At 46.0% G+C, this 26663-nt stretch overlaps 1 protein-coding gene across 1 annotated transcript in view; it reads right to left on the bottom strand.

The window, feature by feature from the left end:
- Positions 1–24022, bottom strand: part of IL18RAP (interleukin 18 receptor accessory protein) — a 41077-nt gene extending 17055 nt beyond the window's left edge. Inside the window, 7 exon segments of the mRNA XM_075064460.1 lie at positions 5273–5298; positions 6956–7130; positions 7387–7657; positions 17251–17325; positions 17328–17381; positions 20799–20908; positions 24015–24022. Of these exon segments, the coding sequence (XP_074920561.1) occupies positions 5273–5298; positions 6956–7130; positions 7387–7657; positions 17251–17325; positions 17328–17381; positions 20799–20908; positions 24015–24022 (719 nt within the window).
- Between the last annotated feature and the right edge of the window lie 2641 nt (positions 24023–26663).

Below are 26663 nucleotides of genomic sequence, written 5' to 3'. Positions count from 1 at the left end.
ATTTCGCGGGGCTTTTCCTGTTTACCTGGCCACAGCATCCGAGTTCAGATTGCTGTCCAGAGCAGTCACAGTGGTGCACTGTGGGATACCACCCAGAGGCCAATACCATCCATTTGTGGCCACACTAACCCTAATCCGATATGGTAATACCGATTTCAGCGCTACTCGTCTCGTTGGGGAGGAGTACAGAAACCGATTTAAAGAGCCCTTTATATCGATATAAAGGGCCTTGTAGTGTGGATGCGTACAGCGTTATATCGGTTTAACGCTGCTAAAATCGGTTTAAACGCGTAGTGACCAGGCCTAAGAAATCTCTGTTGAGTATATCAGCTAAAAGCTCCAACCATTCTGTCCTCAGTGAGCACACTTCATCTGGTGTGTGACTAGACTACACGTGCCATCCCCACGTAGTGATTCCGAATGCTCTATCCCAGAGTTGCAGGGGCAATGCCAGACCTTCTCTAGAATTGCTTCTCCCAGATGCTGGGATGATGCCAGGCACTGTAACTGAGAGCAGGGGGACTGTCTTTCTTGTGCTCTCAGTGATTCTCCATCCTGATGACCAAGCAGCATTCAGAAGGAAGCCTTCTGACCTGAATGCTGAGGGGACAATACCAGGCTGAAAGAGTAGATTTAGACAAGGAGCCTGGTCAGATCAGGAATGAGGAGAGAGAAAATTGTGACCGGGAGTTGGAGAGGCGGGCAATAGGATTAGGAACCAAGAGGTCCATACTGTGACTCAGACTCACCAAGGGAGGCTGGGACAGGTAACATAAGAAGACCGAGACTAGAAGCTGGAGAGGAAACTGGAACTGGGAACAACTCAGTGAAGGACACTCAGTGAGGGAAATGTGAGGGGCAGCAGGGAGCCAGTTGGCAGATAAGGGGGGAGAGGGACACTGAGATTGGATATGGAGCTGAGGGGACACTGGTACAAGGAGACTGGAACCGGGCACTGTGGGGGTGGGAATGGGGTTGTGCAGGGGAAAGAAAGTTCTAACGAGGAGCCAGGGTGCAAGGGTAAAACTGAAACTGGTCTGGCAAAAAGACTGGGACAAGAAACTAGGGACGGGGTAGGGAGGGAGGCAGAGACTAAGATTGGATGAGGAGTCCCTGGGATTGGTTGCCAGGAGGTGGGGAGGGGAGAGAGATGAACAAGGAGCTGGGGGAGGAGGGGAAATAGGACTAGCAGAGCAAGGAGATTGGGATTGGAAGTGTGTGTGGGAGGAAGAGACTGGCATTTGGGAGGAGAGTGAGAATCTGATGGGGAACCCAGAGCAGGAAAATAGGACTGGCTGGGCAAGGATACTGGGACTGGGAGACAGGGACAGAGAAGAGATAGGACCAAGACAAGCTGGCTGGGATAAAGTGGCCAGGTTTAAGCTTGAGGGAGAACAAGCAGAAGAGTCTTTAACTACTCTCCTCTGGACCCTGGAATGGAACCCAAGATTTCTGAGTTTCACTACCCCTCTGCTGTCTGCAAATATCTCTGAAATTCACTGCCAAAGTGTGCATCTCATTTCCCTCTATTGCTAGCCCACATAGACAATGACAACCTACTACTGCTTTCAGGTATTCCATTAGCTTAAGTGGCAGAGGTGTGTGGTGGATCTAAAAGTTCCAATCATGCTGATGTCCCATGTAGGCGTCAATATGATGCCATCTGGTGGGATATCTATTTTTTCACTTTTTTTTAAACCTAGGAGATCACACATGCACGTACTCATGTGCACACAGACATAAATGTTAAAAGAACATTAAGGTTGAAAAGCCAAGCATTCAGAAGTTAACACCCAAATTAAGGTCTCCCATGCAACCTTAATTCAGTCCCCTTGTGAATATGAATTATGATACAGTCTTTAATGGCATGATCACATACAATTTTTCCCACATGACCCCTGTGTCATTTAGTGCTCAGGATGGAACTGCTCTGTGGATTAACCAGGGTTGTGTAGTAAATGAGACCATTGTCTGTAGGACCCCTGCTTCATTTGTTGCAGAATTCAAAGGTATGTAGTGACTGAAGCAGGGGATTGCAAGAAGAGAAAGGAGGGTCTGATGGTCAAGATAGTTGAATGCTACCATAAGGTACTGGATTTGTCTCCGCATCTGTCACAGAGTTCCTGCGTGATGCAGGGCAAGTCACTTAACTCAAACTTTTCACAGGTGGTCACTAATTATGTGTCTCATTTTCTGGGTGCTTGATTAGCACTGGGAGCTGCAACTGAAGTAAATGGGAGTTGTGCCTACATATAAAGCTTATGTGAAGCAATATATTGTTTGAACATATACAGAGCTATATAATGCTAAGTAATCTGAAAAATCAAGTCGTGGGTGTCTCAAATTGGGTGGCCAAAATTAGTGGACACTTTTGAGCTTAACTTCTCTGTGCCTCAAATCCCATTTGTAAAATGTGGATAATACTAGAGGCTGTGAAGACAAATACATTGCTTGTGACTCTATAAAGGTGGGAGCTATAGAAAAACCCAGAAAGAGTTTGATCATTTTTTCTTTAGAGCAAGGTTTGCATAATGGGCAGTAAACAAGGCCTAGGGCCACCTCAGTATGAAGAGAAACAAATTATTAAACAGCTTCTCATTAATTGAGCACTATCTATTCCAGGGGTCAGCAACCTTTCAGAAGTGGTTGCAGAGTCTTCATTTATACACTCTAATGTAAGGTTTCATGTGCCAGTAATACATTTTAATGTTCTTAGAAGGTCTCTTTCTATAAGTCTATAATATATAACTAAACTATTGTTGTATGTAAAGTTTAAGAAGCTTCATTTAAAATTAAATTAAAATGCAGAGCCCCCTGGACTGGTGGCCAGGACCCAGGCAGTGTGAGTGTCACTGAAAATCACCTCAGTGCCGCCTTTGGCAGTGTGCCATATGGTGCCTAGTCCGATCTTATCTGTGCTACTTGAGGAAGGCAGCGTTCTGTGGCAAAATACTATGTGAGCATTATTAAAAGACGTAATTTCTTGTATATAATACATATGCACAGGGAGCGGAATTTAGAGTTGCAATGAGCAACCTACCCCGTCTGCAAGTTCTCCTTAGCCTTGGTAGGGTCCTGCGCTTATTGGCAGATTTGGCTTCACCTCAGTGGATCCCCTACAGTCTGGATCAAACTCCTCTGTGTCTGATCGAGGATTGGGAGGTTTGGGGGGAAACCCGCCCTCTACATCCAGGCCAGCCCAGGGCCCTGTGGATTGCAGCTGTCCATAGTTCTCTTGTAACAGCTGTGACAGCTACAACCCGGGCTACTTCCCCATGGCCCACTCTCAAACACCTTCTTGTATCCTCACCCAGGACCCTCCTCTGGTGTCTGAAAACTTGGTACTCTGTAGTCCCCAGCAGCACACCCTCTCACGTCTCAGCTCCTTGTGCCTCTTGCTCGCCAGCTCCTCAAGCAAACCTTATTACAGCTAAACGCAAAAAGCAATCCACGCCTCAACACTAGTGCGCACTTCTCTCCTCTAGCTCCTCGCTCCCTGACTGAAGTGAAGCTCCTTTTCAAACCCAGGTGCCCTGAATTAGCCTGCCTTGATTGGCTGCAGATGTTCTATCGGTCATTCTGCCTTAATTGGTTCTAGCAGGTTCTTGGATACTCAGTGCAGAGCACCTGCTCTAGTCACTCAGGGAACAGAAAACTACTCAGCCAGTGACTAGTAACTTGCCCCTCTACCAACCTCCTGACACACTGGCCTGGGTCTGCACACTCTGGTAATTTGCTAAATTTCACTGCTTCCACTGTAGAACCTAATGTTCTTAATGACTTTTTTTGATGTAATTATAGACACATACATATATTCATACATACGTAGTAGCAGTTAAACATGTATGATAGTATAATATCAGAAAGAACAATGTGTGTGTCACAACACATTAGGTAATGTAATGTGTGTGTCTAAAAATCCTCAGTTGGATTTTTCTTACATTAGCTGACATTTGTTAGTGATCTTCTCAGCTGACTCCAGATAAGAAGAACATGTACATTAAAGTAGCATATTGAAGAACTCTACATTTGCTTGCACGTAACCCAAAGCTGGGTTTTTCTGTTTGTTTGGGTTTGTCCCTTACGTGTTGTGTTCTGCAAAAAGTGGCTCACTTTTTACTTTCTATTGTGTCTCTGTACCGAAGTTATCATGGGCAAAAAATTTCGCTTTCAAAGCAAAAAATACTTGCAGTCATTTTAAAAAGGTTTTCCTGTGAAGGAAACAGAAATATGTTTACAAAAGTCACTAGAAAGTCTTCTCCTAATTAATATGGGAAAGTGGTTTGCTGGGTTGAGATGCATTTTTTCCCTTTGATGCCAATAAAGGCATACACTGTCCAATTTGACCTAATCCATACAAAAACATTGGACCTAAGATCCATACATGTCTTTAAACTGTTCTATCATCCAGTGAAATGGTCATATTCCCAGTTAAATTGGTAATTGTCCTTCCGCCAGAAAAAGAACCGCAAAAAACTCCACTTACCAACTTTCTACTTCAAGGGTCCTTCATGCCACTGGGGAGACAAATGTTTGGAGCTGTGGAGAGTGTTTTCGTGCTGCAATACAAATAACAAAATAAAATAAAAACGGATTAATACTATATTATGTGTAGTGAAAAGGTTCCGGTAGTGTCTTGGCTATGGTAAACCAAGATGGAAATCAGTTCTGATAAGGTTATTGATTATTTTAGGTTACAGACAGTCTATTAATAAGTTATTACTGAACATTTAACATTCCATCCAAAGCCCACTAAGTCAATGGCAATCTCTCATTGACTTTAATGGACTTGGGATAGGATTTTAATGATGTTTAACCTGATGGTCTGGTCTGAACATTCCTGAACATATAGTCATTTGTAAGTGTGCTCAGGCTATCAGGCAAGAGTTCACTGCATTGTGGAGAGGAGAAGGAGACCCATAAAGGTTTCTGAAGAAACAGCCGCGGAGAAGGAGACAGAAACCAGGAAGAGGACAGCAATTGTCAACGGTGAGAGAGGAACAAGATTTTTCAAGAATGTGACACAAGAAAAACAGTGCAGGGGAAGGAAAGAGATACTAAATTTACTATGGAATAAAAGTTGTTACTACAGATATTTATTAAGTCTGAATTCATATTTACTTAACCAATGATTTTTACCGCTAACTACTCGTCTCATTGTCCACTGGATGCTGTTGTCCAGAATAAAATGTAATCACATACATAAATCAGCACTTGCTCATAGGTACTTACAAGTTGATTTCATCATCTTAAGTTTAGAACTTGTTCTAACTCCTTAAACATTACTCGAATTCCATTCTAACAAAAAAGAAAGGAAAATGAAGCAATTAGATTTTTTTCTTTGCTATTAATTAAAATTCTCTTCTTAAAAATCTTAGAGTGGGATTGTCAAGAACAGCTGAATGCAGACCTAACCTCTGTCCCACTGAAGTCAATAGCGGTGTTCTGTTATACGCCATGAGTTTCAATAAGAAATTGGCGGGGGGGGGGGGGGGGGGGGGGTTGCTTGCTTTTGCGAGCCCTAGCTTCTGAATCCAGCAGAGTACATGAGAATCTTAGCTTTCATATTTTTTTAAAAAGGAAATTTCTAACACTAATGATTGTGGCAAAAACTCTGCAAATATGAATGAAGTCCTGAAGTCTTAGAAATCAGAAGCCAAATAAAAGGAAAACTGTTTTTTTCTTTTCATATATTATGATTTTTAAATAAATCTCATGATTTCTTGAGGTCTGACTTATGAATTTTGAATGCTTGGGGTTGGCAATACGGCTATTGCTTTCACTGTGAGCATAGAGCAATACTAAATGCTTTTGAAAATTCCAGACATTGTTAACGTCTTAAATATACACACATCCTCTAGAATGATTAAAGATTTTCAATAAAGACCAATCCAATGCCCATTAGAGTAAATGGAAAGACTCTCATTGACTTCAATAGGTTTTGGACCAGGTCTTACATGAACAGAACAAGGAAATTCACAGTTTGTGCAGAAAGAAACCAGAAAAGAAAATTTGCCATAGAAGATGTACATCTTTTACAGGAAATTCAAAAGTCACTTTGGCTACAAAAATGGTTCCAGTCTTGGTTGAACATATAGTTGGTTCTGTAACACTAGATGGTATAAATGCATAGTTAGGCACAATATATCAAGAGTTATTCCTGTATAGCAGGTAAGTCTAGTTATGAAATTGACTAGACTTCATACCTGGTATTATCTGAATGCAAAGAAATCTCAAAATAGTAATTTGCATTTATTGACCTTTTTTAACCTTATACAGAACTGATCAATTTTTTTAAACTGCGTAAAAAAGAAAGAACATCCTTTCCTTGTCTTCCAAACTTTAACTTGGAGCCAATTTTATGGCCATTACAAGTAAAGCTTGTCAGAAAATTTTCACCAAATCATTTTTCAATAAAATACCATTTTCATCTCAGTAGAAATTTTTTGAAAAATGCCAATTTCGATGAAATTTCATTTAGAAAATAAATGAAGCATTTTTACATTTTAAAAATGGAACATTTTAATGTTTCATTTTGAAATAACTTTTGAAAATGAAATCTTAATATATTTTAATTTATACAAATGTTTTTAAAAGTTTAAAGGGTTGAAATCAGAATGGAATGCTTCAATTTTATTGAAACAAGATGTTTTGATCCAGCAGAAATTTTTATTTTAATTTATTTTTCTTCATGGGAAGTTTAGAATTCTTTGGTTTTGTTCCATTTTGGAACAATTTTTTTTCTCCAAATCATGAAGTTTCCCACAAAATAGAAAATCAATTTCCATCTCAGCTCTAATTAAAAGCCTCTAAAATATTCCCCCTCAGGGAGTTGTGCACAGTTTGCATTTGCTTAAGTAAAAGCTGTGGGCAAACATGTAAACATGCAGAATTTAGCCTAAAATTGTAACAGCACTGATTTTATTTCACAGAATTGGAACAGAGTGACTGTTACCTTGTACCATGTCACTGGCGACCTTTGTAAATGATTGTAACAGTGTATCCCAGGACAAGAAATTGAATGTCCCTTTTCAATGAGAAGAGACAGCTCATTTCTGCCATTATCCGAACAATTTGTATTGTTCTTCGCTTGAACCTTTATGACGTTTGAGAGACATGGGATTTCTTCCCTGTGCAGCAAAGAAAAGAAACCAAGGTCAAGTGAAAACAATTAAACATTTCAGACCAAAGGAAGAGTTTAGTGGCATGGAGGTTTTTAAGAACAGGTTAGACAAACTATTGTTAGGGATACGTAATCATGTCTTAGTGCAGAGGGATAGACTAGATGGCCACTTGACCTTCCAGCCCTTTATTTACATGATTCTATGATTTTCATCTATCAGTGAAAGTGTACATCAAGGAAGGCTTTTTGACACACTGACATACCTTATCGTACAGATATATACTCCAGAAGCATTAATCCCTATCGGTCTAAACCAAAGTGCATTCCCTTCCTGAGTGGGGTTAGTGCTTTCATTGCTGATAATCTTCAGTGGTTCTCCATCTTTTTGTTGCCAGAACCACAGCACTTTACTTTTATAGAGAAATGAGTTGTTGTACATGTGGGTACGGTGTTGGGATGGCAAAACACATTCCAGGATAAACTCTTCATCAGTAATTGCATGATAAATCCTTTCAGGTTCTTTATGAAGACATCCTGAAAGGCAGGCAACAAACATATCAGTGCAATCTGACATGAATATAGCATAGATTTCATTATATTGAGAGAGAGAGAGAGAGAGGAAAATGGCCAAGATTTTTAACATGATTGGTGATTTGGGGTATATTTTAGGGGGTGCCTTAAAAGGTCTGTAAGAACGTGACTCCCCAGCACCTCCCCTGCCCCCCACTGATTAACTGTGGTATAGCAGGCTCTCCTCCTTTAGCACCTCCTGTGACAGCCATGCCAGTCATGCAGTGGTTTGCTTTTTCTTGCAACTCAGCACTCTGGCTGGTCACATATAGGTCCACCCCGTCTGGAGTAGAACCAGCAGCCCAACAACTGATAGTCCTTCAATTTCATGTCGGGCCCTCAGACCAACTTTGAACCCATCAGTCCTTGCCCCTGGTATCAGGGAGTTCCAGTAGTCCTTACCTTACTTGTCTTAGGGGCATTTCTGCTCCATCTTCCTCAGTGTACTGATAGGGATACCCATCTCCTCCCTTTCCCGGGACCCTTAAACAAGCAGTCAAGGCCTGACTACACAGACCCCTTGCTGTCTCTGTCTCCCTGCACCACTTCTTACCTTACCTTGTCTTAGGCCTTTGCCTCATCCTCTTCCCCGGCTCCTCATACAGCACGGTTACACGTCTACCTTACTTTAAGTCCCATGTGGGAGTGGAGCAGGAAGATTTTGCTTCTTCAGTTTCTCCAGCAGAATCAGTCTCTATGTCTTCCCCCTGGCAACTGCCTTCCCCCTCTCTAGAGTGACTTTAACTGTTTAATGTCCTTAAGATCTTTTGGCTCCTAGTCTTTGCAGAACAAGTCTTATCATTTTGGATGGAGCCTGGAAGTAGCATTGTCCCAGCTAATAGCTCAGGCATTGTCTCTTAGCTTATGTCTACACTGAAAAAACAAACAAACCCATAGCAGTGAGTCTCCAAGCTTGGTCTGTTGACTTGGGCTCCTAGGGCTTGTACGACATGGCTAAAAATAGCTCTGTAGATGTCCCCGATCAGGCAGGAACCTCGACTCTGAGAACCATCCAGACACAAAGAATTGCTCTATATATCTCAAAAGCTTGTATCTTCTGCCAACAAAAGCTGGTCCAATAAAAGATATTACCTCACCCACCTTGTCTCTCTAATATCCAGGGACCAACACAGCTACAGCTACACTAGTCACTTTTGAAAATTTAGCCCAATAACAGTTAATATCTAAGTACAAATTAACAATGAGTGTCTGGGATTTATAGGTCTGATTCAGCTCCCACTGAAACAAATAGACTTTCCATTGACTTTAATAGCAGTTGGATTGGGCTCTGAGGACCAAAAACTTTCAGTTTGTGTAAAATTGGAGTAGCTCCACTGATGACAATGCTGACAACACTAGCTGAGGATCTGGCTACATGTCTTTAAACACTAATATGTTGCAGATGTTTTGATTTTTCCTATGTACAGTAATAAATACAAAGCATTCCAAAGTCCCAGGTCTTCGACAGGGTGGTGCTATCCTCTGCCATAGACAGATTATCATGCTTAAACTACAGACTTCTCTCCAAGCATCCTTATTTTTATCGGTTTAATACATGAGTTAATTTACATTAACTAAATTTCACTCCACACAGGAGGCATCCAGGAGATGTGTGTGGAGTGTTAGCTTAAAGAAAGAGAGTTTCATCCAAACTCTACTACTGAGTTAACTATATGATCTTGGGCAAGTTGTTTGTCTCTCCATATGTCAGTTTTCTCATTTGCAAAATGGATATAATAATATTCACCTATGTTGCAGCAATGCTAATAAAAAAGAAACATCTTCATATCCTATTGTGAGAAGTGCTGAATACATGCAAAGTATTATAATTATGTTATCTGTATACTTGTTTAATACCTTGCCATTGTCTTTTGACTGCATGTGTTAATGGTAGCCTTCTATAGCCAACTGCTCTCAACAATTCACATCCGTACATTTTCCTTTGTCTCTTTGTTCTACCATATCTCCACACAATTTACTGATTATTTTATATTCTCTTCCAGCTAAATCTGGTATTGAATCACTTTGGATAATGGGCTATTGCAGTTACAGCTGGTTGAAGAACAGAATTTTCAGCCAGAGGGGAAATTTTCAAGTTTTCAGAAAAAATTAGTCCCGATTCCTGACAAAAAGTGAAAACCTTGAAATTTTTCACAGGACAAAAATTCCAAGCTCTTGTCAGTTTCATTTTCTCCCTGCTGGCAGAAAGTGAAATTGACAAGAGCGTTCCAAGCAGACATTTTCCCATGAAAAATTTTGATTTTTTGCAAAGGGCATTTTCTGTCAGGATGATTTTCTGACAGAAAAGTCACAAAAAGCTTTAATTTTAGTTCTCTATTTTTTTATGAAGCAATGTTTTGGCTTGGATGAAGATGTCAAAGGACTCAGAGCAGGCGCCTTGCAACTTTCCCAACTGAAATTAATTGGAGCTCTGTGAAATTCCACTAATACATAGCACATGAGGACTGTGACGAGGGGGCCAGGGCTCAACCCTCCCTGTGGAGGAGGGAAGCCACACCGGCCTCATTCTGTCCTATCTGGGTCCTGTCCTTCGGGTCCGCGGTCCACCGTCCGGGGGCGTTCAGTCCCTGTGGAGCGGACTGAGGCACAGCAAAGTCAGTAGGGGTCCAGCCTTTGATGCAGGTGGGCATAAAACAAACAGTACAATAAGCTCTGGCCCTTTTGGGGGCAGGGCAGAGCGATAGCAAAGTCAATAGGGGCCCAGCCCTTGGTTTGGGCGGGGCACCAAACACAGTACTATAGGCTCTGGCCCTTTTGGGGCAGGGCAGAGCAGTAGCGGAGTCGCTGGGGCAGTGAAAGGGGGTTTCTGCCACCCGGCTATGGGTGGCAGGGGGAACGCAGGCCCACCCACTCCTCTGCGTTCCAGCCCGGGGCCCTAGTAGCGGCTATCGCCGCTAGGCGGTCAGTGGGGATCCGGGCCGAAACACACGGGCGGGTTTTCATTGAATCACCCCGTCAGAGACACACAGCCATAGGCTCGGGGCCTTCTGCAGCCTGACTATAGTCAGCCGCCCCCGGGCTACTTCCAATCCCCCCTTCACTTCCTACCTGGTCCACAGGGTCGTCCACCCTCATGGGCTCCTCCCAGTCCGCGCTAGGTGGTAGATCCGGGAGCACCTCCGGGCAGCTGGGCCAGGTCTGGTCCGAGGGTTCCTCCGGGCCATAGTAAGGGCTGGGCCCAATCCCGCCTGTCACTTCCTTACTGGTCCGCTTTAGGGTCTCTACCCTCATGGGCTCCCTCCCAGTGCGGTGCTAGGGTGGTAGATCCGTGTGAGCACCGCCGGGCAGCTGGGCCAGTGGTCTGGGTCCGAGGGTTCCTCCTGGCCGTAGAGTAATGGATGCGGGCAGCGTTGGTAGGTCCGCGGTCGGTAGTGACGTGGGTTTAGTTCTGGGTGCTCCGTATCATAGCCTGCTGCAGGGTAGCTCCGGCCGCAGCTCTAGCATTGTAGTGGGCTGCGGGTTTGGCTCCGGCAAGGCCTTGTATACCTGTCTCTGAGCATCCCGCAGCTCCCATGCTACGAGGGTCCCGGCCGGCACGTCTGCTCTGGCCGGCAGCTGAGCTGCAACTGAAGGCCGGCGCCCGGCTTTTATGCTTCCGGGTCGCCGCCTGACCCTTTGAGGGGCGGGAAGATGGACGGGGCTCAACCCTCCCTGTGGAGAAGGGGAGCCACACCGCCTCGCTACACCCCCACCCCTCAAGTCCGGGTCTCGTTCGACGGGGCCGGGCGGTTCCATCTCCTCGAGGCGGGAGAAGGAATCTGTGTTGGCGTGGTCCTTGCCAGCCCTATGCCGGATGGTGAAGGCATAGGGTTGCAAGGCCAAATACCAACGCATGATGCGGGCATTATTGTCCTTCATTCTCATGAGCCACTGGAGTGGGGCGTGATCCGTGACCAGAGTAAACGGGCCACCGAGCAGGAAGAATCTAAGAGCCTCGCAAGCCCATTTGACGGCGAGGGCCTCCTTTTCCACGGTGGCGTAGTTCCGCTCCCAGGGAAACAGCTTTCGGCTCATATAGAGGACGGGATGGTCTCCTCCGTCTCCTTCCTGTGAGAGGACCGCCCCTAAGCCCACATTAGACGCATCCATCTGAAGGACGGAGGGTTTATTGAAGTCGGGACTGTAAAGGACCGGCTCCTGGCATAAGCAGTTACGGAGCGTGTTGAAAGCTGTTTCACACTCCGGGGTCCAGCACACATTCCGAGGGCTGTTCTTGGTTAGTAGCCCGGTTAAGGGTGCCGCGATTGAGGCGAACTGGGGGATAAATCTCCGGTAGTATCCGATGAGCCCTAGGAAGCGCCGTACCTGCCGCTTGGTTGTCGGCGTGGGGCATTCTGCCAGGGCTTGAACTGCTCCCGCCCGACGGTATACCCAAGGTAGTTGGTCTCCTCCCAGGCTATGCGGCACTTCTTGGAGTTCGTGGTTAAGCCCGCTTCCCGGAGGGTCCGGAGGACCGCCACAACCTGCTTCAGATGGGTGTCCCAGCAGCGACTGTGGATCACTACATCGTCCAGGTAGGCGGCCGCATACTCCTGGTGTGGTCGTAGGAGGTGGTCCATCAGCCGCTGAAAGGTCGCGGAAGCGCCATGGAGGCCGAAGGGCATCCGAGTAAAGTGGTAGAGCCCAGACGGGGTAGCAAAGGTGGTCTTCTCCTTTGATGCCTCCTCGAGGGGGATCTGCCAGTACCCTTTACTAAGGTCTAGCGTCGTGATGTATCGGGCCTCTCCCAAGCAGCCGAGTAATTCGTCGATCCGGGGCATCGAGTACGCATCAAAGCGGGAAATAGCGTTAATTTTACGAAAGTCAATGCAGAAACACCGGGAGCCGTCCGGCTTAGGGACTAGCACCACCGGGCTGCGCCACTCACTGCGGGGTGGCTTGATGACCCCCAAGGCTAACATTGCCCTGACCTCTTCCTCAACCTCCTGGCGCATTCGGTATGGGATGGGTCGGGTCGTATCCCGGACGACCTTCCCAGGTTCAGTGTGGACCGGATGGGAAGCAGCGGCTGTACAGCCTGGCAGTGCCGTGAAGGTCTTCCGAAAGGTCTGCATGAGACACTCGGCCTGTTTGTGTTGCTCCTCTGTCAGGGCGCTTCCTGAGGCCGGTTCCGACCCTTCCTCCATCATGCTCGCTTCCGGGCCCAGTTCCAGCTCCGGCGGGCATGGGTCAATCAGGAGGCCCTCTCGGTCCTCCCACGGCTTCAGCAGGTTGATGTGATACTCCTGTTTTTCCTTACGGCGACCTGGCTGGCGAATTTCATAATTGACGGGTCCCACCTTCCGGAGCACCTCATAGGGGCCCTGCCAGCGGGCTAACAGTTTTGATTCGCTGGAGGGGAGGAGCAGGAGAACCCGGTCTCCTGGGGCAAATTCTCTCTCTCGCGTACCCTGGTTGTAGTTCCACTCCTACCTCTCCTGGGCCACTTCGAGGTTCTCTTTGGCTAGTGTCCCGGCCTGCGTCAAGTGTTCCCGTAATCAGAGTACATACTGAAGAAGTCCCTGGGTCGGAGAGGCCGACCGCTCCCAAGCCTCTTTCATTAAATCCAGGAGACCCCTCGGCCTCCAGCCGTACAGAAGTTCAAAAGGGGAGAACTTGGTGGAGGCTTGGGGGACCTCCTGAATAGAGGAGTAATGGCGGGAGGAGTTGGTCCCAGTGCCGCAGCTCTGCAGGGGGGAACCGTCTCATCATACTTTTGAGGGTCCGATTAAAGCGCTCCACCAACCCGTCCGTCTGAGGGTGGTAGACTGAGGTGTGGAGTTGCTGGACCCCCAGGAGTCGACAGACCTGGTTCAAGAGGCGGGATGTAAAGTTCGTGCCCTGGTCTGTCAGAATTTCCCTGGGCAGCCCCACGCGGGAGAACACTTTCACTAACTCGCCCGCAATGGTCCGGGCCGTGATACTCCGCAGCGGGATGGCCTCTGGGAATCGGGTGGCATAGTCATTAGGACCAGGACGTACTGGAATCCTGCTGTACTCCCCGGAAGCGGGCCCACCAGGTCCATGGCGACTCGCTCAAAGGGCGTATCGATCAGGGGCATCGGGACCAGAGGTGCCTTGGGTGTCCAGGGCGAGGTGGCCAGTTGACAACCCGGACAGGAGCTGCAATATCGCTGTACGTCCCCGTCTATCCCTGGCCAGTAGAACCGAGCCCGAATCCGTGCTAGGGTCTTCTCCTGTCCCAGGTGGCCCGCCGCTGGTATGTCATGGGCTAAGCTCTTTACGGCCCGGCGATGGCATCGGGGCACAAGAAGCTGGGTTCGCGGCTCCTGCGTCCGGGGGTCCCGCTCGACCCGGTACAGTCGGTCCCGGCGGAGCTCGAAATGTGGCCATTGCGTAGCCCGGGCCGCGTCGATGACTGACCCATCTACGGCCGTGAGCTGCTCATAGGCTTGGCGGAGCGTAGGGTCTGCCCGCTGATCTCGGCAAAAGTCTGTGTCGAAGCGGGGCCTCGGGGTGTCCTGTTCAGTCGGGCCCTCCTCCTCCGAGGTTTCTGCTCCGGTTTCGTCGGGCCCCTCTTCGGTCTGCTCCGGGGGTTCCAGGAGCGTGGCCGGTAGTGCCGGAATGGAATGGAGGAGCCCCCTGAAGGCGGGCCAGTATCACCCCAAGATGACCAGGTAGGCCAAACGGGGCGCTACCCCGACAACAAGCGACCGGGTGAGACCGTTGACAGTGAGCCGGGCTTGGGCACTCGGATAGGGGCGAACATCTCCATGAATGCACTGGAGATGAATGGATCTGAGGTTAGGGTCGACTGGCGGGCTTAGGTCCCGACAGACCAGCGTTTTCCCACAACCGGAGTCAACCAGGGCCGTCGTGGTACGGTTCCCCACGATCACCGGGATCGTGAGCTTTGGGGGCTGACTCTGTCGAGCCCGGCCTTCCCCGGTGTATACCTGCCCATAGTCGCACTCCATTTGTGGACAGTCCCGTCGGAGGTGACCGGCCTTCCCGCATCCAAAACAGGGCCCTACGTCCGAGTGCCCACGCCGAGGGCTTCGGCGGGCGCCTGATGGGCCAGGAAGGGAGGTACCTGAACCGGAGGGTGCGGTGGGTTCCGCACGTTGGGTCCGCAGGACCGGTCCAGAGACGCGACCCTGGCCCAGCTCCCGAGGTCCCGATATAGTGGCTCCTCTCCTTCCCCCCTCCCGGGGCTGGTCGGATCCTGGGGCCGAGGCACGGAAGACGGGCCCGCTGGGGCCTCTGCCACAAGGAAGTCCTCCATCAATGAGCGCCGCCCCCAAGGTTGCTGGCCGATGGTGGAGGACCCAGGTTCGTCCTCGGGCTGGTAGTATCTGCATGAATTGTTCGAGGACTACTTGGTCCGTTACCTCCTCCGCTGTATGGGCCTCCGGCTGCAGCCAACGGCGGCAAGCCTCTTTCAGGCTTTGGGCAACCAGTCGGGGCCGGGCGCCTGGCGGGTACGTCTGGCCCCGGAACCATTGCTGGAACGTCTTGGAGCTGACGTCCAAGGCGTCTAGGATGGCTGCCTTCACCCGCTCGTAATCCCTTGCGTCCTCCATTGCCAGCCCCCGATAGGCCAGCTGGGCGGGCCCCGGCGACCAGGGCCACCCGTTCAAACGTGGTGAGGAAGGCCTCTGGATCATCCCCCGGGCCCATTTTGGTCAGGCGCAGAGGCGCCGGTGGCCGGGGACCCCCGGCGTCGTCTCCCACGGCTCCGTGGGCAGGTCGGGTGGCAGCCCCGAGAAGCGTCTGTAGCTGTCCCCCGAGTTGCTGAAGGAGCTGCTGCTGCTGCTCCGTCTAAGCAGCGTGTTGCTGTTGTTGTTGCTGCAGGAAGACGGCATCCCATTGCTGCTGCTGCTGCTCGCAAAGGGCGATCTGCTGCTGTTGCTGCTGCCGCAGTTGCACCGCCTGCTGCCGCTCCTGGCTTTCAGCCAGCAGTTTGAACAACTGTTCCAGATCCATGTCTTAGTTCGGGGGAATGCCGACCATCTTAGCGCCCCCTACCAGCCCCTTGCTCACAGGGGCTAGGGGTTCGGTCTCTCTCCCCACTTCTGGTACCAGTTGTGACGAGGGGTCCGGGGCTCAACCCTCCCTGTGGAGGAGGGGAGCCACATCGGCCTCGTTCTGTCCTATCTGGGTCCTGTCCTTCGAGTCCGCGGTCCACCGTCCGGGGGCGTTCGGTCCCTGTGGAGCGGACTGAGGCACAACAAAGTCAGTAGGGGTCCAGCCTTTGATGCAGGCGGGCACCAAACAAACAGTACAATAAGCTCCGGCCCTTTTTGGGGCAGGGCAGAGCGGTAGCAAAGTCAATAGGGGCCCAGCTCTTGGTTCTGGTGGGGCACCAAACACAGTACTATAGGCTCTGGCCCTTTTGGGGCAGGGCAGAGCAGTAGCGGAGTCGCTGGGGCGGTGAAAGGGGGTTTCTGCCACCCGGCTACAGGTGGCAGGGGGAACGCAGGCCCACCCACTCCTCTGCGCTCCAGCCCGGGGCCCTAGTAGCGGCTATCGCCGCTAGGCGGTCAGTGGGGATCCGGGCCGAAACACACTGACGGGGTGATTCAATGGGGATCCTGCCCGAGACATACAGCCATAGGCTTGGAGCCTTCTGCGGCCTGACTATAGTCAGCCGCCCCCGGACTATTTCCAATCCCCCCTTCACTTCCTACCTGGTCCGCAGGGTCGTCCACCCTCATGGGCTCCTCCCAGTCCAGGCTAGGTGGTAGGTCCAGGAGCACCTCCGGGCAGCTGGGCCAGGTCTGGTCCGAGGGTTCCTCCGGGCCGTAGTAAGGTCTGGCAGCTTTGGCAGTTCCGTCGTTCCGTGATGTGGTGTTAGTGTTGGTGGCTCCGTATCGTAAGCTGGCTGCGGGGTATCCCGGCAGCCCCTCAGGCATCGTGGTTGCTGCCGGGTTGCTCCGGCAAGGCCTGATACCTGTCTCTGAGCTTCTTGCAGCCTCCAGTGATCCGAGGGTCGGCCAGCACGTCTGCTCTGCCGGCAGCTGAGCTGCAACTGAAGCCGGCGCCCGGCCTTTTACGCTCCGGGTGCCACTGACCCTTTGAGGGGCGGGGCTTCTGCCCGGAAGTTCCGCCCTGGGGGAAGATGGACGGGGCTCAACCCTTCCTGTGGAGGAGGGGAGCCACACCGCCTCGCTACAAGGACCAATAAAATATAGGAGCAGGCAAAACAAAGTAATGAAAGGAGTTTTGGTGATGAGATTAAGAGGGAAAATCTATGGAGAGAAAGCCATCTATTCTTGATGTATTGTTCAGTGGTGTTACAGCAGCAACGAATTTGTTCCATTATGCTCTCAAAATTCCAGTTTTTATTTTTCCATTATATTGAAAGTGTCTATCTCCTTTCAGTGCTAACTCTGGGACTATGGATTTTGTATTTTATATAGTTCCAGGCACATCAGTACTTAACAGAAAAAATGCATAAAAACTATAATTCATAAAAAGTCTTACACAGAATCAGTGAAAACTCATAAAATGATGATGGGATGTATATTGATTTTTACCAGCCAATAAAAATAATTTTTTAAACATTTCCAGTAAGACATGAAACAATCTCTTACCTGTCAGATTAAACTCTCTAACCTCTGCTCCTTTGATAAACAATAGTAGGATCCAGCAAAAAGTGAACATTTTTTCCTTTCCAACTTTGATTCACTCTGGAAAAATGTGTTCTTAGCTGGCCTGTGAAGTACTATGAAGTAGATGATCAGAGATGTTCTCTGTTAGCATCATCTTCTTTGCTGTAAAAGAGGAAAATAGCCATTTGTTTTGAATGATAGTCTACACTACACTGGAGTGAGAAGTGCTAAGCTATTTCACATGGTGCACAAAACTGCAGCATAAAAATTAAGGCTGTCTATTAATCGCAGTTAATTCAAGTGATTAACTAAAAAAATTAATCGCAGTTTTAATTGCACTGTTAAACAATAGAATACCAATTGAAATTTCTTAAATATTTTTGGATGTTTTTCTACATTTTCAAATATATTGATTTCAGTTACAACACAGAATACAAAACGTACAGTTCTCACTTTATATTATTTTTATTACAGATATTTGCACTGTAATAGTGATAAAAGAAATAGTATGTTTCAATTCACCTCATACAAGTACGTAGTGCAATCACTTAATTGTGAAAGTGCAATTTATAAATGTAGATTTTTTTTTGTTACATAGCTGAACTCAAAAACAAAACAATATAAACCTTTAGAATCTACAAATCCACTCAGTCTTACTTCTTGTTCAGCCAATCACTCAGATAAACAAGTGTGTTTACATTTACGGGAGATAATGCTGCCCGCTTCTTATTTACAATGTCACCAGAAAGTGAGAACAAGCATTCTCATGGCACTTTTTCGCCGGCATTGCAAAGTATTTACGTGCCAGATATGTTAAACATTCATATGCCCCTTCATGCTTCTGCCTCCATTCCAGAGGACATGCTTCCATGCAGAAGATGCTCATTAAAAGAATAACATGTTAATTGAATTTGTGACTGAACTCCTGGGGGAAGAATTGTATGTCTCCTGCTTTATTTTACCTGCATTCTGCCATATATTTCATGTTATAGCAGTCTTGGATGATGTTCCAGAACGTTTGTTTTAAGAACACTTTCACAGCAGATTTGACAAAATGCAAAGAAGGTACTGGTGTGAGATTTCTAAACATAGCTTTAGCACTCGACCCAAGGTTAAAGCATCTGAAGTCTCTTCCAAAATCTGAGAGGGATGAGGTGTGGAGCATGCTTTCAGACGTCTTAAAAGAGCAACACTACAATGTGGAAACTACAAAATATGAACCACCAAAAAAGAAAATCAGCCTTCTGCTGGTGGCATCTGACACAGATGATGAAAATGAACATGCATCAATCCACACTGTTTTGGATCATTATACAGCAGAACCCATCATCAGCATGAATGCATGTCCTCTGGAATAATGGTCAAAGCATGAAGAGACATATGAATCTTTAATGCATCCGGCACGTAAATATCTTGCGATGCCAGCTACAACAGTGCCATGCGAATGCCTGTTCTCATTTTCAGCTGACATAAACAAGAAGCAGACAGCATTACCTCCCACAAATATAAACAGACATGTTTGTCTGAGTGACTGGCTGAACAAGATATAGGACTGAGTGGATTTGTAGGCTCTAAAGTTTTACACTCTTATTTTTAAATGCAGTTATTTTTTGTACATAATTCTATATTTGTAAGTTCAACTTTCATGATAAACAGATTGCACTACAGTACTTGTATTAGGTGAATTGAAAAAATGCCATTTCTTCTGCTTTTTTACAGTGCAAATGTTTGTAATCAAAAATAAATATAAAGTGAGCACTGTACACTTTGTATTCTAGTGTTGTAATTGAAGTCAATATATTTGAAAATGTAGGAAACATCCAACATATTTAAAGAAATGGTATTCTATTATTGTTTAATAGCACAATTAATTGTGTGATTAATCGCGATTAATTTTTTTAATCGCTTGAAATCCTTAATAAAAATGGTAAACAGCATTTCCCCCCAAGTGATTGTGGCTTTTAGAAAATTGGTATGTGCCATGTTTTGGTCATGCAGAGCATTTTGTGCAGATCCATGGTGGACCATATACACATACTGCAAACTTTAGTTAAAACAAGTTGTATAGGGAGTGGTAGATGTAGAGCCATATTTTCAAAAGCATTTGTGCATGCAGTTAGCCTGATAGCCCCCCAAAGGGTGAATTAGGCACTAATTAGACACTTGTGGGTCAGATCTTCAACTGATGTAAATCATTGTAGCTCCATTGAAGTCAATTGAGTTGTCAGTTTACAGCAACCTCTGTTTTCATTCAGTCCCACCTCTTACCCAGTCTCTCCTATGAGGCTTTAGAGCACAGTTTTGCTAGAATTGCACGAATGTGCAAATTAAATTCCCATCTCATTTATATGTCCCAGATGACTGTTTTGCGTCCATCTGATCAAATGATTTAGGTGACTGATAAAGTGACTTTTTGGTTTGTAAATTAAATGCCTTCCAAGCAGTATGAGTTATCTGCACCAACAAAGAAGCACAGATTTGCAGCAGGAACAGAGTTTCCAATAGCCATTGCAGATATAATGTACAAAAACCCCAAACATGTTCTCATAGTTGCGGCTATAATTCTACCAGGCAAGTTAATTGTTCAGTGTGACATTTAGCATAATAATTAATAATATTTTTAGCATGTATACGGTGTCTACCTCTGCGGTGTCTAGGCATCATACAAGGCTTGGCCTGAACTATTCAGCGTCTCAGTAAAACTGATCAAACACTGTGCATTAGCTACTCTTGAACTGGATGAACTTTGGCTATATAAACTGGTTTTGACCCCCTTCATCAGCCCACCCGAGTGACACTGCACTTGCAAAGCTGTGTATCAGGCTCTGACTCACACTCAAGAAAAATCCCTGGGTGAGTTTTTTGAACTGTGGGCACATTATGCAAATCAGGTCGCACTCACACAAGCAGAGGGATGTACGTCAGTCACCCAATTTATTTTATATCAGCGACATTAATGAACATACTCCCATTTTGCAGCTTTTCTACACAGAGAGGTGATCTGCAGTCACATGCCAGAAACTGAAGAAGGCTTTCTATTTGTCTTTATTCCTGACAAATATGGTTCTCATTTCCCTCCTGTCTTTTGATACTAAATTAGCACCTGCTCTTCCTGCCCATTTCTCAAGGATTTTAAAATCATCATGAAGCTGCCATTCTGGGGGTCTTGGGATACTCTGAATCAGGAGGCAGGGCTGCCTCTGTTTTATGCTGTATTAATTCAAAAGACAGCCATCCCAGTGCCAGAAAGTGCAGCAGAAAAGCATTTGGACAATGGTTAGGTCAAAACTTCATGTGACGACATCCCATACTGTATTTGTCATTTCTAAGTCAATGGTACTTTTTCTGTATTTTGGGTAAAATCATAACCAGGACACTCTTTTGATGTGCATCTCAACTATCACACACACACATGCACCCACACCAAATTTCCAGTAACCAAATGACACTCATTCGTTCCACCAGGTTTCTCCTCCTAACAGCCAATATCCAGCCCCCTTCTTATGGGGAGGAAAGTCTCTCCTGCTGACCTGCTGAGGAGGCAGCGAGGGAGAAATCATACACTCTCTCACACTTTTGTCCAAAGCCAGATTTAGCATTTTGGAGGTGGGCCTGGGAGTCAGCTAACAAAGCCTCCACACTGCAAAGAAAACAGATGCATTTTCACGACAATCACACCACTTGACAGGAGGCTGGTTTGAGGAGCTTGGGGAAGGGTCAGCAGGATGATTCTTTGAGATACACAATATTAATCAGTTAACTTTTGGAAGTGTGTCAGGAAGAGACTGAAGTCACCTGCTGCTGAAGTACAGCCCAGCCGTTTGTTCCTTTCACTACTACCTATTGGTTTGCATGGATTTCTAATTTGAGGCTATCTTCACAGGGGAAGGGGCCAGAGACTTACTTTTATTAAAAATAAATAAATAAAAGCTGAGATTCTTCTTCACTTTGCCTGCTCCCCCAGATCACAGGAGCCCATCAGCAAAGTCTTCATGAGGTCCAGAGGCTAATTCTGCTTTTGCCACATCTGGCTTGATAAAGCTTTCCAAGAATAATGGGCTATATAACTAGACTGAGAAGCATAAGCATCTAAATTAATGAAGAAAATCATAGACCATTCATGATTAAAACAACTTAATACATTATCTTGTCTATTACTCTGGCAATACAGGTTGCTTGCAGGTGAAACTTCCTATAGAAGAATAATCCCATCACTTGAATGAGAATTTGGAGAGAAGCATGAAGCAATGCTGAAGTTTCAGCATTCATGGAGATAATTTGGTGGAACGTACTTAGAGTTGGTTGAAAAAATATGTATTTTTAAATTCTACAGACCAAAAAAAAAGACATTTCTCATGAAAATTTTCATGAAATATACTTATACTTTTCAACCATCTCTAAATGTATTAATTTCATCTCCTTTATAACATTGCCTCTGGAGAGCCCCCTTCAGAGACTGCATGCCCTGCCATACAATTATGGATTGCATTTGAAAGCAGTTAGCAATTGGGCTGCATTCCTCTTTGTTCTAGTATTCTAGAATCCAGAGCACACAAGTCCTGTCCTCCCACCTCCTGAAACTGTGCATCTGGTTCCTCTCTTTCCAGATGTAAGCAGAGTCAGGATGAGCTGTACCCTGACATCTGGTGGTGAATTATGGGAAGTGTGAAAAGAATGTCGGGAATGTGAAGTCTCAAATATTTGCATAGGCACACCCAGCAAGGAGCCTGGGGATGGTTATTTTGACATTTCTGGGATCCCCAATTTCTTCATTATTGGGGCAGGATAAATAAAGTGTTGCCACCTGATTATGTGAATGAGGAACTACAAGACTGCTTTATAACAGAAATGTCTCAATATAAATTAAATGACACTTGCTAGACAAGGGACATGGTTCCAAAAGCCAGTGAATTGAGAGAGGCTGGGGACAGGTATCTGTGCCTGGTGATGCAGTTTCCTTGTGGAGCCAGAAGCACCAGTTCCACCCGCTCCTCGCTCCACTGTGGAATGTCAGAGTTGATTTTTTTTTATTTCTTTAAGAATCTACATACAGGTTACTGAGCTGAACTCACTTTGGGCTAATGGTGCACTAGCACTGGGGCTCCCCTACTGTGTGCTGAGCTCGCTAAGGGTTGAAATCACAAAAGAGCTGAAATTACTGAGCTGAGAGCACTGAGTACTGTGCTAACTAGTGGGGGAGCCTGAAACTATACTGCGGAACAGAGCAGCTGGCGGAGTGGAGCAGTTTGTGGGGATGGCTGCAGCGGATCATGGGACAGCTGGTGGAGCGGAGTGGCTGGCAGAGCGGAGTAGCTGTGGGACGGGTGGAGCGGCCCACAGAGCAAGCAGAGCCAAGCAGCATCCAGGGCCAACTGCCCTGCCTCTCCATGGGTTCTGCTTCCACCTTCTCCACGAACTGCTCCGCTTTACCAGCCGCTCTACTCTGCTCCTCCAGCTGTCTTCACAAACTGCTCCGCTCCACCAGCTGCCCTGTGAGCTGCTCCAGTTGTCCCTGGAAACTTTGATTCATACCTTTACAAAATGTTACATTTTTACTACTGGAGCACAGCTCAGAAAGAACTGTCCATTTAGGCAGTATTTAAGCCACTTCTCAATTAATACTCCTGAGGATTATCATTGCTACTTAGTCTCTCAAAGCCAGACTCTTCAGGACAACTGAGGAGAAAAAGAGAACACTTACCAATGCATTGCCTCTGTGGATCCGTGAAGATCCAGCTACTCGGGTGGTTTAAATGAGATGCCAGAGAGAGAGAGGAACCAGGGGGCAATTAGGAAGGTGAGGCTTTTCTAGTCTAGATTCTAGGGTACTGGAACAGATGGGCTTGTATGCATTCCCCTAATGGCTAACTATTTTGAAGTGGGTTCTGTTCCTGCGTGGCAGTACATATGGACTCATGGTGGGGATCTGAGTGCAGGGGACAAAGTAAGCAACCTCTTTTTATCAATCCAACCTTTTTATGCAGAGCTATTGTTCTCTGGATATGTAGTGAATATTCACTTTAAGTGGAAAAATTTCCCTACTACAGTTCACTGGGAAGAAAACAAACTTTCTTACCCACCAGCCAGGATACCGATTCAATTTGAGGAGAGCCTTTCAGATACATAATAATTATCACAATCTTATCTTAATTTCCTGTGGTAAAGGAATGAAGGCAAAAAATGAATGAACCGTATTACCCTACCAGTATTTCAGATCTTCAAGGTTTCTTGCAGTATAATAGCAAGCCTACGTACACTACATATTGTTTATTTATATAGCATCTTTGATCCAAAGAAATGACAATCCAGTTCATGAGAGATTCAGTGTCAGGATAGCCCTTGAAGATCTAGTGCAGAGAGTTTATTGTCCTGAGGATCTCAGTCATTTACAGCAGCTTCACATCAGTGTAGTCCCACTGATTTCAACGGAGTCACTCCTGATGCACATCGATGTAAAGGAGAGCAGAATCAGATGTGAAGCGCAAGAAGGTGATTGACGATAGCAACATAGAGAAGAGAAAAGCCAGATACATCAATGAAAGAAGCAAAAACTAGACAATCTTGCAAAACAACTTACTAAAATATACTTACTTCCATGGTTGCATAAGCACTGAAGATGATATATATATATATAATTAAAATAAAACCAACCAGCCAATAAAGTAGACAAAAGCAGGAGGGAAGACAGTGTTTGGAAATAGCAGTTAAAAACCTTACTTGAAAGAAGTAATATCTGAAAATCTTACCTGCACATCCTACCATGCATGATAAAAATTGTGGTTAGCTCTAGCTGTAAATCTGTTTCCTTTACAGGAATTTCCTTTACCTCAAAGTCATCATCCCTTCCTTTCTCAACTTAGTTGTAAAATGTTCAAACTCAATTTCCGGCTAGTTTTCTTGTAAAAACAGAACAAAAACTGTGTAACCTTTTGATGAAAGACAACCGCCTGTCATTTCTTTAAAATCTATCATTAGCCACACAAAAAGCTTATGGGCTTTTTTGTTTCATTTCACAGCAGGAAGAACAAACAAAGTTTTTTGGGGGGATGAGGTTTGCCAAAATGCTGATAATGTTTCATAAAATTTACTTTATAAAATTATCTGTTTCTAAAGTTCCAAATCTCTTCAATATATAAAAGATCAGCATGCTCGTATGATTAAACATAGCTGTCAGCAAAATAGGTACATTTTTTTAACCAGTGCTCTCTTCAAACTACTGGATCCCATTGTGACTCTGGCAGATCAAGTGCCAGCTCATGCCAAGACCCCTATGCTTCAATGAACATTGACAAATGAATAGCTGGAAACCAGTGTGGCTCACTTGTGTATTAAAATAGGTGGTTAGTTTATGAGAAAGCATTTAGTGTTTAGACTTTATGAAATGTTTGTGAGTTACTACATGCATTAATCTCATGTAATATCTGTATCCCATGTTATAAGGGATATAGAATATTAAACCAATATTTTAAATGTTTGTTCTGTCTTTTTAAAAGTGTTTGCTATTAAACTGGACACACACACCCTGCCCAGGCAGGAGAGAAGCATTAACAAGTGTGAAATACTAGTTTACCACAAGAGATGCCATCCCCTGACCAACAAAAAAAGCCCATAGACATCACGTAAATTATTTGGCACATAAGTTGTCGAGCCACTTTGTTGATTGCTCCTCCTACACCCACGAAGAAGGGAAGTGCACAAACACTCATCCCATCACCGTTTGAACTCCGGAGGAAGAGAATAAAAATCCCTGACCAGAAGGAACTGTTTCACTGTGCTGCTTGGAATTTGGAGTGGGCAATATTTCTAACCTTAAGCAAGGAATCCTCAAGCTGCTTAGCTTGGGTTAGCCTTAAGGCCATACAGAGCTTGCATATCACAGTAACTTCTATTACTTTTGAAACCTAAGACTAACTCATTTGTGTTTGCATGTTTATCTGTTTTAGCCTTCTAAATAACTCTTTCCCAGTTAATAAATCTTTAGTTAGTTTATTACAGGAGGAGCTACAAGCATTGTCTTTGGTGAGAGATTTAAAATACAATTGACCTCAGGTAAATGACTGGTCCTTTGACACTGGGAAGCACAGGCGCCAACTCCATGGGTGCTCTGGGGTTCAAACACCCACAGGAAAAAAATAGGAGGTGCTCAGCACCCACCAGCCACAGCTGTTTGTCAGGGCCACCAATCAGCTGCCAATCTGCTATTTGGTGGCTGGCGGGAGGCGCTCGGGGAAGGAGGCAGAGCAGGGGCAGAATGAGCCGAAGCGAGGACAGGGCCTCCGGAGGAGAAGGCAGAGTAGGGGTGGGAAGAGGTGGAGCGAGGGTGAGCCTTGGGGAGGAGAGGGGCCTCGGGGCACAGCAGGGTGGAGCACCCATGGGGAAAAATAAAAGTCAGCGCCAGTGCTGGGAGTAATGTGACTATTGTATTTTTCATGTAAGGGAACATCTAATCACAAAGGCAGGCATTTCTGGGTGGCAAGCTAGACTGTCTGTGACTCCATGGTAAGGTGCTAAAAAGACATGACAGATGTAGGTTGGGGGACAGGAATGTAATAGTTATCCTCCTTTAACAAATGGAGAACTGAGGCATGGAAAGATCAAGTGACTTGCCCTAGCTCACAACAGAACACTGAACAGGAACTGAAACCAGGTATTATTAGCCTGAAGCCAGCACCTTGACCACAAGGCCATTCTTCCTCTCTAGCACTTGGCTCTAGCTCTGGGCTCTTTCATTCCTTTATTTTATGGTCATTCACACTTGTCAGAAACGTGTACATTGAAACGCTTCTCTGTGATGACCCCCAAAACCTTCCTTTTTACCAACCAACACACAGGTCAGGTCAACGAACACCATCTAAAAGCGTAGCCATATCTCACTCCCTCCTTGGGACATGAATTCCTGAGGAACTCATGGAGCACAACATGGACAAGAGCAGTTAAGCCATGGCTGATACCGTCGCATGCAGTGGATATCCCCCCCACTCCCAATACACACTTTTAGACAATAAGTGTAATAATCTCCAAATAATGTATTTGTTACATTCCAATGTATAGGAAAGAACAGTCCAAAACTCAAACCCGATCCCTTTGAATATCAGACATGAAGGTCACATTTGAGTTGCACCAGGCCCTAGAGGTTTGATTCTACAACAGATCTAAGGCTGGAAACAGGGCTGGATTTACACCTTAGGTGCCCCTTGGCACAGCATCTTCAGTGCCCCCCATGCCTACAGCCAACCTTTGTGTTTTCCATAAAAAATGGAACTTTTAGCCAATTTTTAACTTTTAGGCACCCCTAGGCACATGCCTACTATGCCTAATTAGAAATTCGGCCCCAGCTGGAAAGGGCCTGTTTTTGTATGGTACCAGTTCAGACACAATGGAAGTCTTGGGAGGAC

The sequence above is a fragment of the Chelonoidis abingdonii genome, chromosome 1, assembly GCF_003597395.2.
Source record: "Chelonoidis abingdonii isolate Lonesome George chromosome 1, CheloAbing_2.0, whole genome shotgun sequence".
In the NCBI taxonomy this organism is placed as follows: Eukaryota; Metazoa; Chordata; order Testudines; family Testudinidae; genus Chelonoidis; species Chelonoidis abingdonii.
Note: the sequence above shows the minus strand (reverse complement) of the source record. Positions and strands in the feature narration are given on the sequence as shown.